This window comes from Hypomesus nipponensis, chromosome 9 (genome assembly GCF_054491055.1).
Source record: "Hypomesus nipponensis isolate SF chromosome 9, ASM5449105v1, whole genome shotgun sequence".
Taxonomy (NCBI): Eukaryota; Metazoa; Chordata; class Actinopteri; order Osmeriformes; family Osmeridae; genus Hypomesus; species Hypomesus nipponensis.
Window position 1 is genome coordinate 9,345,912 of NC_140369.1, and position 23,210 is coordinate 9,369,121.

At 46.4% G+C, this 23,210-nt stretch overlaps 2 protein-coding genes across 4 annotated transcripts; both read right to left on the reverse strand.

The window, feature by feature from the left end:
- Positions 1-7,696: 7,696 nt before the first annotated feature.
- Positions 7,697-14,194, reverse strand: npepl1 (aminopeptidase like 1). The gene is made up of 12 exons (XM_084705258.1): positions 13,999-14,194; positions 13,279-13,464; positions 13,018-13,188; positions 12,838-12,927; positions 12,640-12,721; positions 12,159-12,301; positions 11,977-12,054; positions 10,501-10,601; positions 10,272-10,395; positions 9,269-9,445; positions 8,874-8,984; positions 7,697-8,647 (listed from the first exon to the last, which is right to left on the reverse strand). The coding sequence occupies exons 1-12, from the start codon at positions 14,146-14,148 to the stop codon at positions 8,489-8,491; spliced, it is 1,572 nt and encodes a 523-aa protein (XP_084561384.1). The 5' UTR covers positions 14,149-14,194; the 3' UTR covers positions 7,697-8,488.
- A 398-nt stretch (positions 14,195-14,592) lies between these two features.
- Positions 14,593-19,877, reverse strand: stx16 (syntaxin 16). Of its 3 annotated transcripts, XM_084705259.1 has the most exons (9): positions 19,435-19,877; positions 18,223-18,234; positions 17,989-18,096; positions 17,733-17,873; positions 17,320-17,482; positions 17,047-17,135; positions 15,868-16,011; positions 15,694-15,774; positions 14,593-15,575 (listed from the first exon to the last, which is right to left on the reverse strand). In XM_084705259.1, exons 1-9 carry the CDS (start codon positions 19,564-19,566, stop codon positions 15,471-15,473), a joined length of 975 nt encoding a protein of 324 aa, XP_084561385.1. In that variant the 5' UTR covers positions 19,567-19,877; the 3' UTR covers positions 14,593-15,470. The 3 variants fall into 3 exon arrangements, with proteins under 3 accessions (XP_084561385.1, XP_084561386.1, XP_084561387.1); XM_084705260.1 differs by lacking the exon at positions 18,223-18,234; XM_084705261.1 differs by lacking the exon at positions 18,223-18,234 and having other exon boundaries at positions 19,486-19,876.
- Between the last annotated feature and the right edge of the window lie 3,333 nt (positions 19,878-23,210).

Consider the following 23,210-nt stretch of genomic DNA (forward strand, 5'->3'; position numbering starts at 1 on the left):
GACCCTATTCCTGGACCTCGCCTGACCGCCGCCGCAGCACGAGACCAGAGATTTGTCATGGCCCAACCCTCACCCCGGTGGCATTAAGGTTGGGGGATCGAGGCTAGGGTTAGGGTTAGGGTTAGAGCCCCGGGACCTCCGGGACCTCGGGCGTTGGCCTGACCCTATTCCTGGACCTCGCCTGACCGCCGCCGCAGCACGAGACCAGAGATTTGTCATGGCCCAACCCTCACCCCGGTGGCATTAAGGTTGGGGGATCGAGGCTAGGGTTAGGGTTAGAGCCCCGGGACCTCCGGGACCTCGGGCGTTGGCCTGACCCTATTCCTGGACCTCGCCTGACCGCCGCCGCAGCACGAGACCAGAGATTTGTCATGGCCCAACCCTCACCCCGGTGGCATTAAGGTTGGGGGATCGAGGCTAGGGTTAGGGTTAGAGCCCCGGGACCTCCGGGACCTCGGGCGTTGGCCTGACCCTATTCCTGGACCTCGCCTGACCGCCGCCGCAGCACGAGACCAGAGATTTGTCATGGCCCAACCCTCACCCCGGTGGCATTAAGGTTGGGGGATCGAGGCTAGGGTTAGGGTTAGGGTTAGAGCCCCGGGACCTCCGGGACCTCGGGCGTTGGCCTGACCCTATTCCTGGACCTCGCCTGACCGCCGCCGCAGCACGAGACCAGAGATTTGTCATGGCCCAACCCTCACCCCGGTGGCATTAAGGTTGGGGGATCGAGGCTAGGGTTAGGGTTAGAGCCCCGGGACCTCCGGGACCTCGGGCGTTGGCCTGACCCTATTCCTGGACCTCGCCTGACCGCCGCCGCAGCACGAGACCAGAGATTTGTCATGGCCCAACCCTCACCCCGGTGGCATTAAGGTTGGGGGATCGAGGCTAGGGTTAGGGTTAGAGCCCCGGGACCTCCGGGACCTCGGGCGTTGGCCTGACCCTATTCCTGGACCTCGCCTGACCGCCGCCGCAGCACGAGACCAGAGATTTGTCATGGCCCAACCCTCACCCCGGTGGCATTAAGGTTGGGGGATCGAGGCTAGGGTTAGGGTTAGAGCCCCGGGACCTCCGGGACCTCGGGCGTTGGCCTGACCCTATTCCTGGACCTCGCCTGACCGCCGCCGCAGCACGAGACCAGAGATTTGTCATGGCCCAACCCTCACCCCGGTGGCATTAAGGTTGGGGGATCGAGGCTAGGGTTAGGGTTAGAGCCCCGGGACCTCCGGGACCTCGGGCGTTGGCCTGACCCTATTCCTGGACCTCGCCTGACCGCCGCCGCAGCACGAGACCAGAGATTTGTCATGGCCCAACCCTCACCCCGGTGGCATTAAGGTTGGGGGATCGAGGCTAGGGTTAGGGTTAGAGCCCCGGGACCTCCGGGACCTCGGGCGTTGGCCTGACCCTATTCCTGGACCTCGCCTGACCGCCGCCGCAGCACGAGACCAGAGATTTGTCATGGCCCAACCCTCACCCCGGTGGCATTAAGGTTGGGGGATCGAGGCTAGGGTTAGGGTTAGAGCCCCGGGACCTCCGGGACCTCGGGCGTTGGCCTGACCCTATTCCTGGACCTCGCCTGACCGCCGCCGCAGCACGAGACCAGAGATTTGTCATGGCCCAACCCTCACCCCGGTGGCATTAAGGTTGGGGGATCGAGGCTAGGGTTAGGGTTAGAGCCCCGGGACCTCCGGGACCTCGGGCGTTGGCCTGACCCTATTCCTGGACCTCGCCTGACCGCCGCCGCAGCACGAGACCAGAGATTTGTCATGGCCCAACCCTCACCCCGGTGGCATTAAGGTTGGGGGATCGAGGCTAGGGTTAGGGTTAGAGCCCCGGGACCTCCGGGACCTCGGGCGTTGGCCTGACCCTATTCCTGGACCTCGCCTGACCGCCGCCGCAGCACGAGACCAGAGATTTGTCATGGCCCAACCCTCACCCCGGTGGCATTAAGGTTGGGGGATCGAGGCTAGGGTTAGGGTTAGGGTTAGAGCCCCGGGACCTCCGGGACCTCGGGCGTTGGCCTGACCCTATTCCTGGACCTCGCCTGACCGCCGCCGCAGCACGAGACCAGAGATTTGTCATGGCCCAACCCTCACCCCGGTGGCATTAAGGTTGGGGGATCGAGGCTAGGGTTAGGGTTAGGGTTAGAGCCCCGGGACCTCCGGGACCTCGGGCGTTGGCCTGACCCTATTCCTGGACCTCGCCTGACCGCCGCCGCAGCACGAGACCAGAGATTTGTCATGGCCCAACCCTCACCCCGGTGGCATTAAGGTTGGGGGATCGAGGCTAGGGTTAGGGTTAGAGCCCCGGGACCTCCGGGACCTCGGGCGTTGGCCTGACCCTATTCCTGGACCTCGCCTGACCGCCGCCGCAGCACGAGACCAGAGATTTGTCATGGCCCAACCCTCACCCCGGTGGCATTAAGGTTGGGGGATCGAGGCTAGGGTTAGGGTTAGAGCCCCGGGACCTCCGGGACCTCGGGCGTTGGCCTGACCCTATTCCTGGACCTCGCCTGACCGCCGCCGCAGCACGAGACCAGAGATTTGTCATGGCCCAACCCTCACCCCGGTGGCATTAAGGTTGGGGGATCGAGGCTAGGGTTAGGGTTAGGGTTAGAGCCCCGGGACCTCCGGGACCTCGGGCGTTGGCCTGACCCTATTCCTGGACCTCGCCTGACCGCCGCCGCAGCACGAGACCAGAGATTTGTCATGGCCCAACCCTCACCCCGGTGGCATTAAGGTTGGGGGATCGAGGCTAGGGTTAGGGTTAGAGCCCCGGGACCTCCGGGACCTCGGGCGTTGGCCTGACCCTATTCCTGGACCTCGCCTGACCGCCGCCGCAGCACGAGACCAGAGATTTGTCATGGCCCAACCCTCACCCCGGTGGCATTAAGGTTGGGGGATCGAGGCTAGGGTTAGGGTTAGAGCCCCGGGACCTCCGGGACCTCGGGCGTTGGCCTGACCCTATTCCTGGACCTCGCCTGACCGCCGCCGCAGCACGAGACCAGAGATTTGTCATGGCCCAACCCTCACCCCGGTGGCATTAAGGTTGGGGGATCGAGGCTAGGGTTAGAGCCCCGGGACCTCCGGGACCTCGGGCGTTGGCCTGACCCTATTCCTGGACCTCGCCTGACCGCCGCCGCAGCACGAGACCAGAGATTTGTCATGGCCCAACCCTCACCCCGGTGGCATTAAGGTTGGGGGATCGAGGCTAGGGTTAGGGTTAGGGTTAGAGCCCCGGGACCTCCGGGACCTCGGGCGTTGGCCTGACCCTATTCCTGGACCTCGCCTGACCGCCGCCGCAGCACGAGACCAGAGATTTGTCATGGCCCAACCCTCACCCCGGTGGCATTAAGGTTGGGGGATCGAGGCTAGGGTTAGGGTTAGAGCCCCGGGACCTCCGGGACCTCGGGCGTTGGCCTGACCCTATTCCTGGACCTCGCCTGACCGCCGCCGCAGCACGAGACCAGAGATTTGTCATGGCCCAACCCTCACCCCGGTGGCATTAAGGTTGGGGGATCGAGGCTAGGGTTAGGGTTAGAGCCCCGGGACCTCCGGGACCTCGGGCGTTGGCCTGACCCTATTCCTGGACCTCGCCTGACCGCCGCCGCAGCACGAGACCAGAGATTTGTCATGGCCCAACCCTCACCCCGGTGGCATTAAGGTTGGGGGATCGAGGCTAGGGTTAGGGTTAGAGCCCCGGGACCTCCGGGACCTCGGGCGTTGGCCTGACCCTATTCCTGGACCTCGCCTGACCGCCGCCGCAGCACGAGACCAGAGATTTGTCATGGCCCAACCCTCACCCCGGTGGCATTAAGGTTGGGGGATCGAGGCTAGGGTTAGGGTTAGAGCCCCGGGACCTCCGGGACCTCGGGCGTTGGCCTGACCCTATTCCTGGACCTCGCCTGACCGCCGCCGCAGCACGAGACCAGAGATTTGTCATGGCCCAACCCTCACCCCGGTGGCATTAAGGTTGGGGGATCGAGGCTAGGGTTAGGGTTAGAGCCCCGGGACCTCCGGGACCTCGGGCGTTGGCCTGACCCTATTCCTGGACCTCGCCTGACCGCCGCCGCAGCACGAGACCAGAGATTTGTCATGGCCCAACCCTCACCCCGGTGGCATTAAAGTTGGGGGATCGAGGCTAGGGTTAGGGTTAGAGCCCCGGGACCTCCGGGACCTCGGGCGTTGGCCTGACCCTATTCCTGGACCTCGCCTGACCGCCGCCGCAGCACGAGACCAGAGATTTGTCATGGCCCAACCCTCACCCCGGTGGCATTAAGGTTGGGGGATCGAGGCTAGGGTTAGGGTTAGGGTTAGAGCCCCGGGACCTCCGGGACCTCGGGCGTTGGCCTGACCCTATTCCTGGACCTCGCCTGACCGCCGCCGCAGCACGAGACCAGAGATTTGTCATGGCCCAACCCTCACCCCGGTGGCATTAAGGTTGGGGGATCGAGGCTAGGGTTAGGGTTAGAGCCCCGGGACCTCCGGGACCTCGGGCGTTGGCCTGACCCTATTCCTGGACCTCGCCTGACCGCCGCCGCAGCACGAGACCAGAGATTTGTCATGGCCCAACCCTCACCCCGGTGGCATTAAGGTTGGGGGATCGAGGCTAGGGTTAGGGTTAGAGCCCCGGGACCTCCGGGACCTCGGGCGTTGGCCTGACCCTATTCCTGGACCTCGCCTGACCGCCGCCGCAGCACGAGACCAGAGATTTGTCATGGCCCAACCCTCACCCCGGTGGCATTAAGGTTGGGGGATCGAGGCTAGGGTTAGGGTTAGAGCCCCGGGACCTCCGGGACCTCGGGCGTTGGCCTGACCCTATTCCTGGACCTCGCCTGACCGCCGCCGCAGCACGAGACCAGAGATTTGTCATGGCCCAACCCTCACCCCGGTGGCATTAAGGTTGGGGGATCGAGGCTAGGGTTAGGGTTAGAGCCCCGGGACCTCCGGGACCTCGGGCGTTGGCCTGACCCTATTCCTGGACCTCGCCTGACCGCCGCCGCAGCACGAGACCAGAGATTTGTCATGGCCCAACCCTCACCCCGGTGGCATTAAGGTTGGGGGATCGAGGCTAGGGTTAGGGTTAGAGCCCCGGGACCTCCGGGACCTCGGGCGTTGGCCTGACCCTATTCCTGGACCTCGCCTGACCGCCGCCGCAGCACGAGACCAGAGATTTGTCATGGCCCAACCCTCACCCCGGTGGCATTAAGGTTGGGGGATCGAGGCTAGGGTTAGGGTTAGGGTTAGAGCCCCGGGACCTCCGGGACCTCGGGCGTTGGCCTGACCCTATTCCTGGACCTCGCCTGACCGCCGCCGCAGCACGAGACCAGAGATTTGTCATGGCCCAACCCTCACCCCGGTGGCATTAAGGTTGGGGGATCGAGGCTAGGGTTAGGGTTAGAGCCCCGGGACCTCCGGGACCTCGGGCGTTGGCCTGACCCTATTCCTGGACCTCGCCTGACCGCCGCCGCAGCACGAGACCAGAGATTTGTCATGGCCCAACCCTCACCCCGGTGGCATTAAGGTTGGGGGATCGAGGCTAGGGTTAGGGTTAGAGCCCCGGGACCTCCGGGACCTCGGGCGTTGGCCTGACCCTATTCCTGGACCTCGCCTGACCGCCGCCGCAGCACGAGACCAGAGATTTGTCATGGCCCAACCCTCACCCCGGTGGCATTAAGGTTGGGGGATCGAGGCTAGGGTTAGAGCCCCGGGACCTCCGGGACCTCGGGCGTTGGCCTGACCCTATTCCTGGACCTCGCCTGACCGCCGCCGCAGCACGAGACCAGAGATTTGTCATGGCCCAACCCTCACCCCGGTGGCATTAAGGTTGGGGGATCGAGGCTAGGGTTAGGGTTAGGGTTAGAGCCCCGGGACCTCCGGGACCTCGGGCGTTGGCCTGACCCTATTCCTGGACCTCGCCTGACCGCCGCCGCAGCACGAGACCAGAGATTTGTCATGGCCCAACCCTCACCCCGGTGGCATTAAGGTTGGGGGATCGAGGCTAGGGTTAGGGTTAGAGCCCCGGGACCTCCGGGACCTCGGGCGTTGGCCTGACCCTATTCCTGGACCTCGCCTGACCGCCGCCGCAGCACGAGACCAGAGATTTGTCATGGCCCAACCCTCACCCCGGTGGCATTAAGGTTGGGGGATCGAGGCTAGGGTTAGGGTTAGAGCCCCGGGACCTCCGGGACCTCGGGCGTTGGCCTGACCCTATTCCTGGACCTCGCCTGACCGCCGCCGCAGCACGAGACCAGAGATTTGTCATGGCCCAACCCTCACCCCGGTGGCATTAAGGTTGGGGGATCGAGGCTAGGGTTAGGGTTAGAGCCCCGGGACCTCCGGGACCTCGGGCGTTGGCCTGACCCTATTCCTGGACCTCGCCTGACCGCCGCCGCAGCACGAGACCAGAGATTTGTCATGGCCCAACCCTCACCCCGGTGGCATTAAGGTTGGGGGATCGAGGCTAGGGTTAGGGTTAGAGCCCCGGGACCTCCGGGACCTCGGGCGTTGGCCTGACCCTATTCCTGGACCTCGCCTGACCGCCGCCGCAGCACGAGACCAGAGATTTGTCATGGCCCAACCCTCACCCCGGTGGCATTAAGGTTGGGGGATCGAGGCTAGGGTTAGAGCCCCGGGACCTCCGGGACCTCGGGCGTTGGCCTGACCCTATTCCTGGACCTCGCCTGACCGCCGCCGCAGCACGAGACCAGAGATTTGTCATGGCCCAACCCTCACCCCGGTGGCATTAAGGTTGGGGGATCGAGGCTAGGGTTAGGGTTAGGGTTAGAGCCCCGGGACCTCCGGGACCTCGGGCGTTGGCCTGACCCTATTCCTGGACCTCGCCTGACCGCCGCCGCAGCACGAGACCAGAGATTTGTCATGGCCCAACCCTCACCCCGGTGGCATTAAGGTTGGGGGATCGAGGCTAGGGTTAGGGTTAGAGCCCTTCAAAAAACAAACTTGGTATGCATGTTTGTAGTGTCAGAGACAAACTCTTTAGGGACAGGTATTGACATTGAGTTTCAACATATGTCATCAAGTCAGTCACAGCTTCAAGATTCCAGTCTCCAAACCAAGCCAGATCTCTGCTGCCTTGTCTCCACACTGGTCTTTGACTGCTTCATTGATGTCACTAGTCGAATACTGACGTTAGTAGCATCAGTGACTGTGGCTAGCAAGTTAGCCACCATTTGCTTCACTTTTCACCACAAAAACGTAATTTCTACTTAAACCGTGCAACGGAACGTAAATACAAATACAAGCAACTCAATCGCTACCAAGACGAAACTTTTGACACCTAGGTTGTCTATGTAGTCCAAATATTGACTGAGGCTTAGGGGTGGGAAAATAAATAAATAATAAATATAGGCCTATATGTGAGAGAACAAAGGTTGTGGCCTTGTCGAAAGCAAAGCACACCCAAGTATGTTACATGTTATTATCTACAGACTAAAGACAGAACGGGCCGCTTTGATAACCCACACAATCCCGTGTCTGCGTTCAAAAGCAGAAAAAATTATTGCGCATAAGATTTAAAAATATAAAACATCTCTGTACTTTGTAGTCTCCGTCGTTTCTATCGTATTCTCACTAGAACATGTGTGTAGGCTACTAAATGAATACAATTTCAGGATTAGCCCTACCTACAACATACATTTCTTGGATAAGAATTTTAGAACAAGACAACACGAAAACCAGCATTGATTGTTGTTGTCTTTATTCCAAAGATCCAATTTTATACAGTTTAAGTCCATCAAGTCCATAACTACAATTTGGCATCAGTTTATATGAGGCTATGGAGGAAAACCACCAACATGTTCAATTAAGTCTTGCAAAATGGAAACCGAAAATTATTCAATGAAGATACTCCCTCAGTCAGTTATTTAAGGTGTCAATTTACGAGGGCATTGATTCAGGAAACAGATTAATTTCAGTGTTATAGTAGGCCTACAATAAGCCAAATCAGGTCAGCAAAATACCCAGGCGGGTAAAATGTCACACACATCCATAATGCCACCAACTATTGAGAGTTTGAAACAAATTGAGACCAGTCAATTAAGAGCCATTAATGTTATACTTGCTGAGAAACTGCAATGCCTGCCCGTTACCAGCTCATTTTAAAATCACTGCATCTTGGAAAAGTATAAAGTGTGACCACCTTGATCAGTGCATATCATGAATAATGGCCCTCAAAACCTGAATGCTCCAATGAAAAAACAGATATTTATGAATTCTTGGTTTTTACTAAACCAATACAGTCTTCAACTTTTTGTAATGCTTGTTTAATTTCCTTGGGGAGGTAATACATAACCTTATCAATTACTTTATTTAACAGAGGTTGGTTAGGGATAGGAAATTGAGATTAACAAAAACCTACACACCCAATAGTTCCCTATATCTATAACGTAAAACTGTTGTAGAGTGGAGATGTATGAGGGCGTCTTGTGGCAGTAGTGGGGCTTGTGTGGTAGAGAGTGCAGTTGGTTGTAGTTTTAGACCAGTCTCCTCCTCTTGCTGTCCCGCTCCATCTGGTCTCCTGAGGCTGATTTAGCCACTCCCAGAGGAGAAACCTGCTTGAGAATGGGGTCCTCTGAAGCCTGACCAAATAAAGCCATGAGCAGAGCCACACCAAAGCCTGTAGCACGCTCTCCCTGACAGATTTGAAAAATAAAAAATAAATATTAGGACACATTAAGGGCAGCCGAGGTGGAACGCTAAACTACACTAAAATAATGAGTACCCCTGACAGATACCACCACTAGAATGCAAGGGCAAATGTGTAACTACTGTTGTCATGAAACTGCATTACTGTGAATGGCAGACTTTTGGGGTCAATGTGACTGAGTGGAACTGCAAAAAATAGATCCAGGTACTCACAGCATGGACAGGGGAGGCGATGTCTACGTGGACCCAGATCCCAGGCCAGTCAAAGCCAAGGTGAGAGCCAATGAAAAGGCCTGCACAGGAGCTCTGAGCATTCTCCCGATCCTGAAACACACCAATGGCACTGCATCTCAGCATAAAGTAGTGTCATCAAATCCAGAATCCACATTTATAAATTCAAATGTTTTACAAAACCAAATTCAACCTAATATAAAATCAGTATTCACACATCTTTTGGACTTATTTTCACAATGAATCTTCCATGACATTGAACCTAACTAGCAAGAATAATAATCAACATTCTTGATGGTTCTGAAACAACTTTTATGAGCTCTAAAATTTGATGACGAGAAGTTTGACACTTGAGGATGAGGAGGGGGACAACTTACTGCTACAGAGTTCTTCATGTCAGCCACAGCGGAGGTAAACTCGCTAAAGTGCAGTTCTGGGCAGTAGACCAGAGGATGAGCCAGGTCTCCACTGCTGCGACCAGCACGCACACAAGCAGCCTCCCATTGCTCACTGTTAGTCATCACAGCCGCATGGTACTTCCCAGTGGATATCCCCTGAGAAAATGCAGAACAAAAGGAAATCAAGTCAGGTGACAATTTTTGTGAGTCAGCAAATGAAATGTAAGTGTAAGCATTAGTTAATCATTTTTTGGGGTGATTTTTATAGGCCAACTCATAACCATGCATGAGATTTTATGTGCACTTCCTATATCATTGTTGAAGTAAATATTTACTGCTTAAAACTCCTCTTAAGAATGAACACATTTATTTTTAGCATCTAGAAATGTGTTTGTTAAACAACAAAACAACTTGTTCAACGTTGTATTGTATTCCAATGTGAATTTTGCAAGGATTAGTCATTTAGATTTTTGCTTATTCCAATAGTATTGCAAGCAAAGAGCACAGTACAAAGTGCGGGTTAATTGGGCCTGTCACACACCCTATTTAGCTTGTAGATTTGTTAATCTCTTACTGCATATTTCAAAGTCAAAGCACTGATGGTAAAGTTACAAAGTTCTTTCATAAGCAGTTCTACTATAATCTGGTCAGTGTAAGGAGGTCAGATGGGAGTCAAATGGCTGAGCCAAATGAATCGGGCTAGTAATCAGAAGGTTGCCGGTTCGTGCCAATGACGTGGTGTCCTTGGGCAAGGCACTTCACCCTACTTGCCTCGGGGGAATGTCCCTGTACTTATTGCAAGTTGCTCTGGATAAGAGCATCTGCTAAATGACTAAATGTAAATGTATAACTTTGTGCACTTATTTAAAACCCAACCCAAAAAGTACCCTTTAAGCGGTATTCTAAGTCAATGGCCTAGGGTGCAAACAAATATATAATGCTTGAAAATGTATTTGATCACCCAACCGACACTGTGACCTACCTGAGCCCCTGTCAGAGTGGCCATGTCCAAAATGATGTCAGCAGAAAGATCCTTGCTCGCATACACCACACCATCAGACAACACCAGCCTGCCTTCTGCATCAGTGTTGTTGATCTCCACTGTCCTATTCAATTATGGAAAATTGTGAAATTTTAGGATTCACAAATACGTTTTCACATCATTATTACTTTTGTTGCCTCCAGTTCTCATCAATATAGAAGAGACTCACTTTCCAGAGTACAGCGTGTGTATGTCATCTGGTCGTGTTGCTGTGGGTCCGACAGCATTTTCTGCCAGGCAGAATACAGCATGGAGATTATCCTTGAACCCCTGAAGCAAACACAAATATTAAAACTGGCTTATTTGTATTGAAGAAGTCTGTCCTTAACCACTGATCAGTTAACAATAATAAAAAAATTACAGCTAATGATTACTTTTATACAATGTTTGAACTATAACCTGCTATATTAGCTCATGAGAACATTGAACGTCAGGGCCATTTCTAAAAGCCCTATCTAAAGCCTAAACAAAAGCTATCCAGCATGCCGCATTCTCCTTCTGTGCTTGCAAAGGCTATGTTGATTGTCATCCCCCTGACATTTCATGTGTCAGTATTTAACTGGCCCGTTTCCTATATTCTGTATGCAGTCCTCTGAGATTCTCAACTTGAGTGCATCAGACAACCTCGACCTTAGAGATCTATAGTAAATACGTTGATTTTGTTTTGAATTTGTACTTGGTGATTCACTTTGTTGACTTGGTACTTTGTAATAATACTTTTTCATTATACAATGCTAGATCTACATGTTGTCTAACCAGGGTTCGTACAGATACTGTATAAATGAAATTCCAGTACTTTCAAGGACTTTTCAAGCACTATTGGGGATTTTCAAGAACTGCAATCAGAGATCTCATTTATCAAAAATATATCCTTATTAAAGCTACATATGTTATTCAATCAAGAGCAGCGTGTGATTTTTTCTTTGTCTTTTGTTCTTTGATTAAAATTAATGAGACGGACAGCAGGGGGTTTATTAGACTGCTGTCTCTAAGACCTGATGCACATGTCGCGGATCTGACACCAGCTCTTCACCTTCATTTAAGACTTTGAAACTCATTAAAGACTGCTTACGAGGATACTCAACCATTTTCAGTTTTGTCCTCAAGTAGGCCTAATCAATACGGTACTGGCACGCACTGGCAGAGAAAAAGCAGCTTTTCTCTCTGTGTTTGAGTCTGGAGTTTGTGCAAAGAATGCCGCTTCAGACAGCGCTTCTTCAGAACCTAATTGATTTCTACTTTTGCTCTTATCGTGCTTGAAAAACACAAATTAATTGAGAACATGATCATCTGCTACATCATGCACAAACCAAATAATGCCAGAAAAACAGATGGTGCTTTAATTAAATTAGCAGGAGGGGGATGGGCTGAGGCGTTAATTTTGAGCGAAAAGACTGTATTTATGTTTTTTAATTTTTTTATGAACACTTCAAAATTACTTTGTAAATTTATATATATTGTCTTTAAATTATTCAAGCACTTTTCAAGTACCTCGTCATTAATATGACTAAGGGTTTTCCATTTTAAAAAGTCAAGATGACATCAGATGTTGCTAGGTCTCCTGAAATAGGAATAGCAACCCAAACCTTAAGCTGACTTAACATCGGGTCCAAAAAGCATCTTGCTGTACTCCAGTAGTACTGACCTGTTTGACAGTGGCTTTGAAAGCTCCCAAGATGGCTGCAGCTCCACCACAGTCTCTCTTCATGCCAGGCATGGTGGTCTTCCAAGTGGAAACAAAGTTTGCATAAATAACTTCTAATCAGTTGATGTGACACACTCAGCTGATATATGGAAACTGAATTTCAAATCAACAATTCATTTTACCTTTCCCTTGATACTGAGCCCGCCAGTGTCATACACTATACCCTTGCCCACCCATGCAATGGTTTGAGTTGCACCATCTGGTGTATGGCTCAAGACTGCCAGAGCAGGGGGGTGCACCGCTGCCTTGCCCACTCCATATATCCCTGAAGAAATATCCAAAACAGTCAACATCTATTCACTCCATCTATTCACAGAATCTCACTCTGGTGGTACAGTACTTTTGCTCCAATCTGACATAATTAGCACTACTGCCTTAGACAATGTTGTTCATCTTAAAGTAACAATTGTTAATGAAACAGTGAAATAATTAGCAGTTAAAAAGAATGTGAGAAGTAGGTGAACGGATACAAAATGGGAAGTGAGGACAACAGTTGACAAAAGCAGAACCTTTGATGGCAGACATTTTTTTTTACTAACAATATGATCCCAAACATGTTTGAAGAAAACATATTTTAGTTAAATGGGCCTACTGAGACTGTACCTCCAAAGCCCCTTTGTTTCAGTTCTTCCCCACGAATGATTACAGGAGTAATTCCCAGTTCAACCCCCACAGCTTTGATCTCCTAAAAAAAAAATCATATACACACACACGTATTTAAAAAGTAACCTAGCATTATCTAATTTAGTATGATAAATGTTTTGATAAAGTAACTGAAAACAAGTAATTGATCAAACTCACATCTAAAAAATGATCTGTATTCATCTCATTGCAGGGTGTGTCCACAATGCGAGCTGCCAATCTCACTCCATCTGCAGCATTGGTAAGACACTGGGGTGGGGGGAATTGGGGGCAATTGAAATAAAGTAGTATTTACAAGAAAGACACATCAGAGTTGTGTGCAAATGTAAGGGAAGATACCTCCAATGTACTTGGGTCCAGAGGACCATTGTCTTGGCCCACTATGACAAACTCCACAGTGACCTGCTTCTTCTCATTCCTGCGTGAGGATGTGGACCGACGAGAGAATATCGGAAAGGCTCGGGAAATGGCACAGGCCGAGGCAAACACATCAGCCCGCTCACAAACAATCTGGAGAAAATCAATCTTTAGTTTAAGTACTTTTTTTGTTTACATTATTACATGTGACAAAGGTTTATACAAAAACTCATTAAGACTGACCAGGATACAGCGGGCATTGCCTACGGGAAGGCAGGTGCGGACCAGACGGGTAAGAAAGTGTGCAGATGAGGGGCTGTTGTGCCTGCTGACTTTTGAGGGTATGGCTGCCACTGCTGCATGGCTCAGGTACAGAGGACAGCTGTCAGTGGGGTTGGGATTCAAGGCACTGAGAGCAGCCTGCCAGACCTAGTAAATAACACAAGACTTAAGTGAGGCTGCAACAACAGTTATTTTTGGCATATCCCTCTCTTTTGTATTAGTTCATAATTACATAATTAGGTGCCACTATTTTGTTCCTCCATTTGCTTCCTGCCTCACATACATCTCTTTGGCCTAGACTACTACTCCGACCAATTTTGTTAGCTAAGGTAGCTAACTACAGAACTTGCGTCCGATTTCGGCTAAAACATAAGATAAGATAGACAGTTACTGTAGCATTGCTAATGCCATTAGCAAGCTTGTACCGAGTGACGTTGTCTAGGCTGAGTCATCGGTACAAAGTAGCTAGACTAGCTAAGTGGTTCGACTGAATTAGATCATACAAACCAAATAACGCATTGACTAAGACAGTGTTTAATTGTAATATAGACTGTCCTAGTTTGTTAGCTAGCAATATAACAAACGATTCAAAAGAGGAACAGGTCAATGTGACTGCGCGGCGGACGCTGTTCTGCAGCGTACAGTTCTAGACCAAACAGCAACAGTTTATTTTAGGTTTACCTCTTTGGTGACAACCGGTTGCAGTTTTCCCTTGACTTGAGTCCAGTTCACTTGTTGCAGGTTGCTATGTTGACCAACAATAAGGACAGGGCGATTCTGTGGCTCCGAGTCACCGGCAGAAACCTTGAACTCGAGCACCACGTTCGCCATCTTGAATAAACCTATAGATGGACGATGCACTTTGTACCCCCGCTCAGAGAAAAAGCCCTTGAGACTTTAAGAAATATTTCAAAATCACGTGGGATATTGTTTTACTGTTTATTAAAAATAAAATAAAACATTTACTCAGGTACAGTAGCTACAATTAGGAGATTGTAATTATTTTTCAACACAGAACATCACAACGTCAATGATTCAATGCAGCTCAAGATAAATTAAAAAGTATTCCTTTAATGTCAGGTCATCCACTTATCAAGGATTAATTGAAACATATAAAGCATTTATCATACTGGATTGAAAGTGAAATTATTCACTATAATTAATACATCCAGGACCGTTAATATTTATTCTGTTTGTGTTGTTAAGTACTAGACAAACTTGCCTTCCCCTTGTTGATCACTACTGAGATTAATAAGACCACTTTGACATTTAAACTAAAAATAAATAGTTATTTATTCATATCATACAGGAGACAGTAGTTTTACAGCCATCAATAAAAATCCACCATTTTTTTTCTACGTGCAAACTGCAAGAAGGATTTAAGACACCTGATATATTGTACCAGGCATTTTCCGCACCAGAGGGTTATGAGCAGTAATCATGTGATCTGAAATGTGCAACGTCATGACAGACTGACACATGACATCATAAATATGTCAGGGGGACATGATGACACAGCTCTTAAATCAAAAGATATGTTGAACAAATAAACCATTTTAAGTCAGTCACTTAAGTGAGAGTATACAATAACCCTTTTACCTCTTAAAAGTAAAGCAAAGGAATGAAGAGGTATCTGTAGGGTCCAGGGCTGACAGAAACAAACTCATGCTGCTGATGAACCCTCTCAATTCATTTGAACTGTATGTTGTTGGAGCAAGAACTCAAACATTTTGACGGTGTGCCAATACCTTACATTAAAACTGGTGAGAATTCTTGATTTCAAGGTAACCACCCAATTTGTCCCTAAATAAAATGTCAGTCTATGTCATAACCTTTCATTAGTCGTTCTTTGCAAGGACAGATATGGAATGCTCTCTTTCATTTCTGACTTCAGAACATTGAAGCAAAAAGAGGGTTTGACAGCCGGTCTGTTGTATCGGCATCCATCCTTAACCATTTCTTTGAATCATGCACATAAAATAACAAGTGCCCTAAAACTGGAGGAAGGGTTCTTCAGCTGTTGACCAGTAAGTAGGACAAGCAGGTAGGGTCATTTTGAAGTACAGATAACGAGAGCAAAGACCCTCATACAAGCACACACAAATGCACACAAAACACCCACACAGACATACCAAATGCAATGGAATGCATTATTAACCAAATTTTGTCGCAAATAGAATAAGTATTAGAACAACAACTATAACAAACAGGATTAAAATGACCAGCATTTTTCTGTTTTTCTTCTGATACTGTTCAGCCTGCAAGAAAATAAAAAGAACACGTTTCATTGAAGTTGATAAATCAAGACAAATTCTTTGACCCTGGCACATAACGTTGTTATAACATACAAATATAAATGTAGCATATTTTGTTCACCTTTTGTAACTGTTTTAACCCATCTTCTGTTTTGACACAGGCTTGCTCCACGTTAAAGTCAATTCTGTCAAGTACTGTGCCCTGATAATGGTATAAGAATTAATTATTACCAGGACATGCATAGATTCATACATGAAATAATCATCACGATACAAATTGGTTGCCGTCCGTCACCTGTTCCACAACCATTCCGGCGAGGTCTCTAAAGATCTCATTCAGGTCTGAGATGGACTGGACGATCTGTCGGATCTCCCGCTCTCGCTCCTCCACCAAAACGGTGTTCTGCTCCACCAGCACTAACTGATCATCAGTGAATCCCTGCAGGAAGGTGATTTCATTGTACATCAAGGTTAAGTTCACACTGCAGTCAAAAGTGGCCCAAATCTTGGGCCCTTTTTTGTCACATGACTCAGATTTGTTTTGAGCAGAACAGTCAAACAGCACAACTCCTATGGAATCTGATGTTCACTATTATGATTTGGGCCACTTTACATGTGAATTAACGCAACTTTTACATCACACTAGATCGTCAGTATTTGGTGTTTTCTGTACAAGCAAAACTTGAGGGGTCATATTGGTTGTATCAAACCAGTCTGTATTTAAAAGCATTTTTTAAACAAATGGCCAGCCTGCTGCTATAGAATGCTGCGTGTGATGTCTTAATTAATATTCTCTATTATGCACATGTGGGTCAGTTCAGGACCATGACCAGTTGACACTGTAATCTTATGTCCAGGAGAAAAATATGCCTATCTATTAATTATGTTTCTTGTATCATTGGTGAACTGTCATTATGCTGTTTTCTTACGCCTGCATAGCCATAAGTTAGTTCTTTGTAAGGTGCGAGCTATTAAAGGCCTGTGTCACTAATGTAAGTCAGGGGTTACAATATTTCCAAAGTGTATAATGCCATGCAACTTTGAATGAGGAAAATAGAAGGAGCAACATGGCCATTTCTAGGAGCCCTACCTAGAGACCTAAACAAAAGCTATCTAGAACACAGAGTTTTTTTCTGTGCCTGCAAAAGCTATGCTAATCACCTTGTATCTTCCCATATTGTGATACCATATACTCTCTTGATTGCCTGTATTCATTGTCCAGTCTTCTGTTATACTCAACTTGAGTGTAACAGACACCTGCACCTCACATATGTGTAATAAATATGTTGATTTTGTCTTGTACTTGTTGAACTACTCCCTTCATTGACTTGGTACTTTCAGAGCAATTGGGTATTATATAAGACATCTTCATCCTCCACCCACAATCACTTGCAGGATATCAGATAACTGAGTTTAGAATTGTTAACATTATATCAAAAGTGGCCTTAAAAAGGACACCCTATGTTCATCTCACCCTGTCATATAGTGCTATATCTTCATCCTCCTCCATTAGAGGACCGGACTCAAAAAAGTGCTTTGATCTTTCCTCGCGATTCTTCATACCTGCCCAAGATGGGAAAACATGAAATTGCATTTAGAAATCATAACAGATGTTGTTGCATGAGTGGTCATGCACTGAAATATTAAGCGAGTAAATGAGAGAAAGTGGATGGATCTGGAAATCTGCAAACAGTAAGTGAATTCACAAGCATGTGAAATTTCACTTGTCGTTCCTAGGAACTCTTACGTTTCAGGTAGCTGGACTGTGTGTGTCGGAAGTTGGTGGACAAATCCTGCAGGCTCTGTGCCAATGAGGACACCACATTCCTCAGTAGTCTCTCCTCCTGCTCTGTGCAATGGCCACAGCGAGTCTGCAAACTTGTTACAGCACGCTGGCATCGGTGGAACATCTACACACATGCAACAAAAAACAAGCATACAAGGAAGGCATTCATAAAACATAATGTAGCCTTGTTTTACATCAGCAGGCCTCATACAGATGAGTAATACAAAAAACATGAAAATAAAGCCAGTGCCTTGTTCATACAATCAACATTAAGGTACTCCCCATAAACCCCATCTTGTCTGAGCTTAAAGGATGTGTTACTAGTAGTGCTGATGATCAGATTATTTAAAATGTAGTTTGCATTGTGTCCCCACCTGTGTGACCTCCTGAGTAGTGATCTCTATAGCATGCTCCTCTTCACTGCTATCATCCAGTGTGGGGCGGTTCATGTGCTTGTCATGAAGAGCCGCTAACTCCTTCATTTTCTGTCGAATACGTGTGATTTCATATTGAATCTAGAAGGGGAAAGTAATGTTCATCAATGAGTTAGTGTCATAAATAAATAAAAGTGTTGGACATGGCAGTGCTACTATTGAGACATAATTTGAGTGTTGAATCATTAGTCCTTACCTCATCCACCCCATCTACCCATTTGGGGGGCAGTCTTTTTGTGACTCCAATGGCAGCCTCTGGGTCCAGACTAATCCCTGATACAAGGGCCATTCGGTCATCAGCCAGCTAATAGTAAAGTTATTAAAAGAAAATATTTGAGTGCATTATTTTCATAACTTAATTTAGGCCTACTCTAACTTTACATTTTTCAATATAAAGCAGTAGGCTATTTTAGGTAGCAAAATCAAGTACCTCATCAAGTTCCTAATGTGATTGGCAGACCCAGGGCAGTCCCATCCAATGAAGAGGAAAAAAGGATAGACAGAAGAGCAGGTGAGCCTCAAATAAGCAGTGATCAGCTTCAAACAACCTATTGTAGGTCCTGCAAATAGGACCTACATTTCAAGATTGTTTTTATAAGACATTCACTTTGGCTACTTCTAAAATTCAGTAATTATTTTGATAATTAATAGTAGTTACTTTTCATTGTGTTTTAGTTTTGAGCTTTAAGAAAAGTTATGAAGTGATAGAGTGAATACAAAAACAAAGATGCCCACATGAAAACTAAAGAGGGATATTCTGCCTAGAGAAAATACAGCTGCAAGATAAGCATCAATATTACCAGAACAGAATTTAGTTTGCACAGAAATAAGCTTGATGTGAGAAAACATAGATAGCTATAAGATTATAAAATAGAAGAGGTACTTATCAAAACCACAACCAAATAAAACACATATTTTCATCAAATGATTGACAATAGCCAATAAATCCCAAAAGATTTAACACACTATTTGCTATGGGCAACTGTTCATTCAAGCATGCGCTTGCAACACACAGCACTCAAAATTACACAAAACAAAATGTAACATTTAAAATGTTACATCAGACCATCTACAATAGAGCTTAACCGTCCACTTGATGCATTTCTCAAAAACGCATTTACTGAGGGAAATGCAACTTCGTAGCAAGGTGGGTTGTCAAATAATTTGCATATATCTAGGTCACAAAATGCATGCATTTCGTTCCATTTGTGCACGTTTTTAACATTTAACTGAATGTTCTGCCTGATTGCATTCAGAAGATTGCATGTCCATTCTTTCAAGTTACAATTCAGAAGCCGGGTTAAGAATAGAGGATTCACACCATTAACACTTTTTAATTATCAAAACATTCAAGTCCACTGAAAAGGTCCGAAAAATTATAATAATAAAATAATGAAAAAAGCCATATCTCAGATATGCGGCAAAAATTATTGCAAAACCGCTGCTACTTAGTTGCCGTCCCAAAATTCCACTTTATTGCAAGTGATAGCACTTCTTTGCAGTATATAACAACACTATGACATTGAAACTTATTTAGTAGATGGTCGCTGTATCATACACTCAGTCTAGGTTTGGCAAGCTATCTAGCTACCACGACACACATCAAATGTCAAAACGATCCAGGCGATTAACGTAGACTCACCGCAGCATTGCTACGTGTACTCAGAGTACGACGGGGGTCGTATGTACTCACTTGCTCAGCCAATATCTGTCGATTTTGGATTGCATTGTTCCGCATTAATAAGAAGGCATCAGTCAGGCGTCTAGTTGCCATGATTAATTTACACACTCAGAATTGTTTGCTATCAAATAACAAGTCGTGGGTAGAACAGTGGCAACGACGACAATTCCAAAAGCACATTAGCTAAAATACGCTTGCTAGATAATTCGAGCTAGCAAATAGGCAGGCAAACCTGCCCACTAAATGACAGAATATTGTTCTTTCTTCCCAACAAAAGTAGACAGATTAAATGTATCTAGCTTTCAGGAAATCATGAATTAAACGAACAAATATGACCCATTTGTTGCTTTCTAACAAAACCTGAGGGAGTACGAAATAGCTCGGTAGTTTGCTGTGTATGGCCTCTACGTGGAAAACGTAAATACAGAAACTAAGTACTTCCGGGTAATTTGTCGTCATACATTTCACAAGGGTTAGGTATATGTGAATCGTTATAAGTATACATTTTTCTATCTCGTTTTAAGATGTCCAACACTTACTTTTTCATTGAAAAGAAACAAAATGACAAGTTAATTATTGCTCCTAAAGATTAGGTTCTGTGTACATTTAAATACATATGTTTATGCTTGCCTTTTTAAAGTTTGAAAACGGAGACGATTCCTATTTGCAGATACATTTCAGAAGATAAAATGCACAATTTTATTTTGTATTTGGCTATAGATCGGTGTTTGGCTCCAACCTCGTTTTGGCCGCATTTATGTGGTAATCTGTGAATCTGACACATGTAAATCTAACGTAAAATAAGATGATGACTGAAACCACATCATTCATGATTAGATAACTGAGAGAGAAAGACGTTGTGTTATGCATTGTGTGGTCTTGGAAGCTATCAATTTATGCCAATATTACGGCAGCAGAAATCAGGCGAAAGCAGTTAACAGAATTCGGCGCAGGAATGGGCATTGCTCGCATTTTGGCTGTGTCGGCTATCCAGTAGAGGTCAGAAATACGTCAGGCTACATTTCATTTGGTATTAGATTGGGACCCCAAATCCTTTATATGTTGAATGTAATGTTTGCCATTTCTGTTAAGATTTTTCATTGAAATGATGTACCGTCAGTTATTAGGCCTATATTTATTTTTTTACTGGTGTGAGCTAAATTAACATTTACGCTTTTCATGTTTAACACGTTTTTTTTCATGTCATCATTCTTACCTTACACTGTCTGCAGCAGGAGATAGCGCTGACATACCTCTCTTTGGTTAGACCTTATCTGCAAAGCAATGCATCAGCCAACAAAACCCCATGGTTGGCCCTCCGTCCCTCCCACTGTCCAATTTGTGTCCTGGGGTCAGGACCACCACACATTTTCCTCTGACTGGGACTTAGGAATATATGCAAATGTCATGTACTTATCTAAAACATATCCCCTTCTATTGGAAACACTAGTTTACTACCCAAATTGGAGCCAAATCTTATCTGTGATACTGGGACAGGGGCCTATAGATACAACATATTTTCTCTGCTGGGGGACCATGACCATACACAGAACACCAACAACTGGTGACTGAAGAGACCAGAAATGACACAACACAGAGCTGGAAAACTGGGGATGGACAATATATAATAAAAAATAACCACGAGAACTATTTGACCCTCTTTGGGACTAGTACTTCAATTTGTGTATTATGAGTATTCCTGAATATTATTGTGTAGATATTATTCCCCGATTCACTGTGGGGGATGGCATTCTAAGAGAAGTGTTGTATTGGGTATACTGTACAGGTTTGGTTTCCCAACCATTTCTGATACATCAAACACAAAATGTCATTTCAAGTTGCAAAGTTTGACATCAAAATACTCAAAATATTAAATACTTATTTCCATCTACATTGATTTTGTACACATAAACAGATTTTACATTCTTTATCCCGAATGCAATTATGTACTTCATCCACCCTCTTTCCTGCTCTCTGCTGATGTACAGAGTTTCTGTTCAGAAAAGAAAAGCCTGTTTGTTCCGCTGGAGAGTTTCGATGAATGAAAGACCTCAACCCATCCACCACTACCACCCTCCCTTTACAATGGGGCACTCGACAAAACAACAGATCCCTATCTACATCCAAAGTTTGTTGCCGAGTAATGATTCATAAAGAAAGTGTTTAAAGTGTATATTATTCCTCTGTTTACATAATATACATAATACTTATAGACGGTAGCCTCAATTGTTGAAGGACAATAAGTTCAACTCAAAATGACAAACAGCATGTGTTTTTTGACTATTGCCAGCTTGGAAAATAATAGTTATTGCACCCTGGATGATATATTGTTAAGATACAAACAGTATATATTATATAATTTATCTATTTGTTATGAATCTATTAATTCTTTAATGGTTGATTTAGAACATGTATTAAATAAATCTGACAATAACTTACCTTAAAGGCATATATGGTTGTGTTTATCCTCAAAATATCCATGTATGTCTGCTTTGTTGTATTTCAAACATATTGAAGGGAGCATGGGTAACCAACCCAATTTGTTTACTAATGTGCTGCACAAGCAAATTCCTGTAATTACAACCCAAATCAACACTAAAAAGTGTTTCCCTCATCTTTCCTGTTGAAACTTCAAATGTCCACAGATCCTAATTCTCATACTGGCCATAATGGTATCAGACCTTCAGTGTGAGGTTTAAAATTGAGGCTAAAAGGCTTTTATTCCTCCAAACAACTCCTAAAAAGTAAAGGTAAGCATTTGAGAGTAAAGTTTTTTTTCAAACTGCTGTGTCATGTTAGATAGTTCCAATTTTCAATACTATATTTACTCTAATACCGTCTGTCATTCCAGGGTGTGGGACTCAGTGGTAGATGACACAACCAGTAGAGAATGCGCTTTAAAATACTTAATTAAAGAATTCCACTGTGATGTTTTGACTGGGAATGTTAGATGTGGATGAGAGGAGGACGGTCTCTGGCAGTGACAGGGGAGGGAGGCTGTGTGGCATGAGAGGGATGGGAGGGGGTCAAAAACATTGTCTTTTTAAACAAGTGGCACTGTTAGCTTGAACAGCATCAGACAGGACCATATCCTAGGATTGAGAACGTTCATCTGAAAGCACTGGAGGAAGGTATGTGTGATAGTGACTATCCTTGTTTGTTCATATAGTTGTTGCCAAAATGAAGTAAATTAGGTGGCATTTACTTAAATTACAGATATAATACTTTTCTTTTACTCAGCTGAATGACACAATTATAATTAGACATGATGAGAAATGGTATGCACCTTTGTTGTGTAGTGTTTCAGTTTTGTCCATGGTTCCAGATATTGTGTAATGGAGTACTGGGCTGGGAGTCAGGGGCAGCCACCCCTGTATGCCAAATTTGGAACTGTTCCTGGGCGCAACTACATACAAGTGTGAGTTTACTGAAAGCAAGTTTCTTGACTAAATATAAAATGTTTTTGAAAAAAAAAAACAGGAGCAAACATGCTCATAGAGCTAAAGGCAAATTGTAGTTATCTTTTCATGTTTCTTTCTTGGTGAACACCAGCCAAGTAGAACATTACTTTGATACCCATGATGTAAAGCGATAGATAAAGACTACTTGCCCTATTGGCCTTCTACTTGATTCTACTTTTTTTACATGATAATAATAATTAGCAGAGGTGATGCATTCTTTCCATGTCTGTTATTTCTGCTATTGTATCCATAGATATCATGATAAGCATCAGGCAA

What these genes read in the sequence shown, in the direction of transcription:
- stx16 (XM_084705259.1), bottom strand. Translation starts at nt 19,566, where the DNA reads ATGGCAACTAGACGCCTGACTGATGCCTTCTTATTAATGCGGAACAAT. An exon ending in GGGTAGATGGGGTGGATGAG is followed by an intron (nt 17,874 to 17,988) that starts GTAAGGACTAAT and finishes TTCCCCTTCTAG; the next exon opens with ATTCAATATGAAATCACACG. An exon ending in GGTTAAAACAGTTACAAAAG is followed by an intron (nt 15,576 to 15,693) that starts GTGAACAAAATA and finishes ATTTTCTTGCAG; the next exon opens with GCTGAACAGTATCAGAAGAA.
- npepl1 (XM_084705258.1), bottom strand. Translation starts at nt 14,148, where the DNA reads ATGGCGAACGTGGTGCTCGAGTTCAAGGTTTCTGCCGGTGACTCGGAG. An exon ending in GCAATGCCCGCTGTATCCTG is followed by an intron (nt 13,189 to 13,278) that starts GTCAGTCTTAAT and finishes GATTTTCTCCAG; the next exon opens with ATTGTTTGTGAGCGGGCTGA. An exon ending in ACATGAAGAACTCTGTAGCA is followed by an intron (nt 8,985 to 9,268) that starts GTAAGTTGTCCC and finishes GGTGTGTTTCAG; the next exon opens with GATCGGGAGAATGCTCAGAG.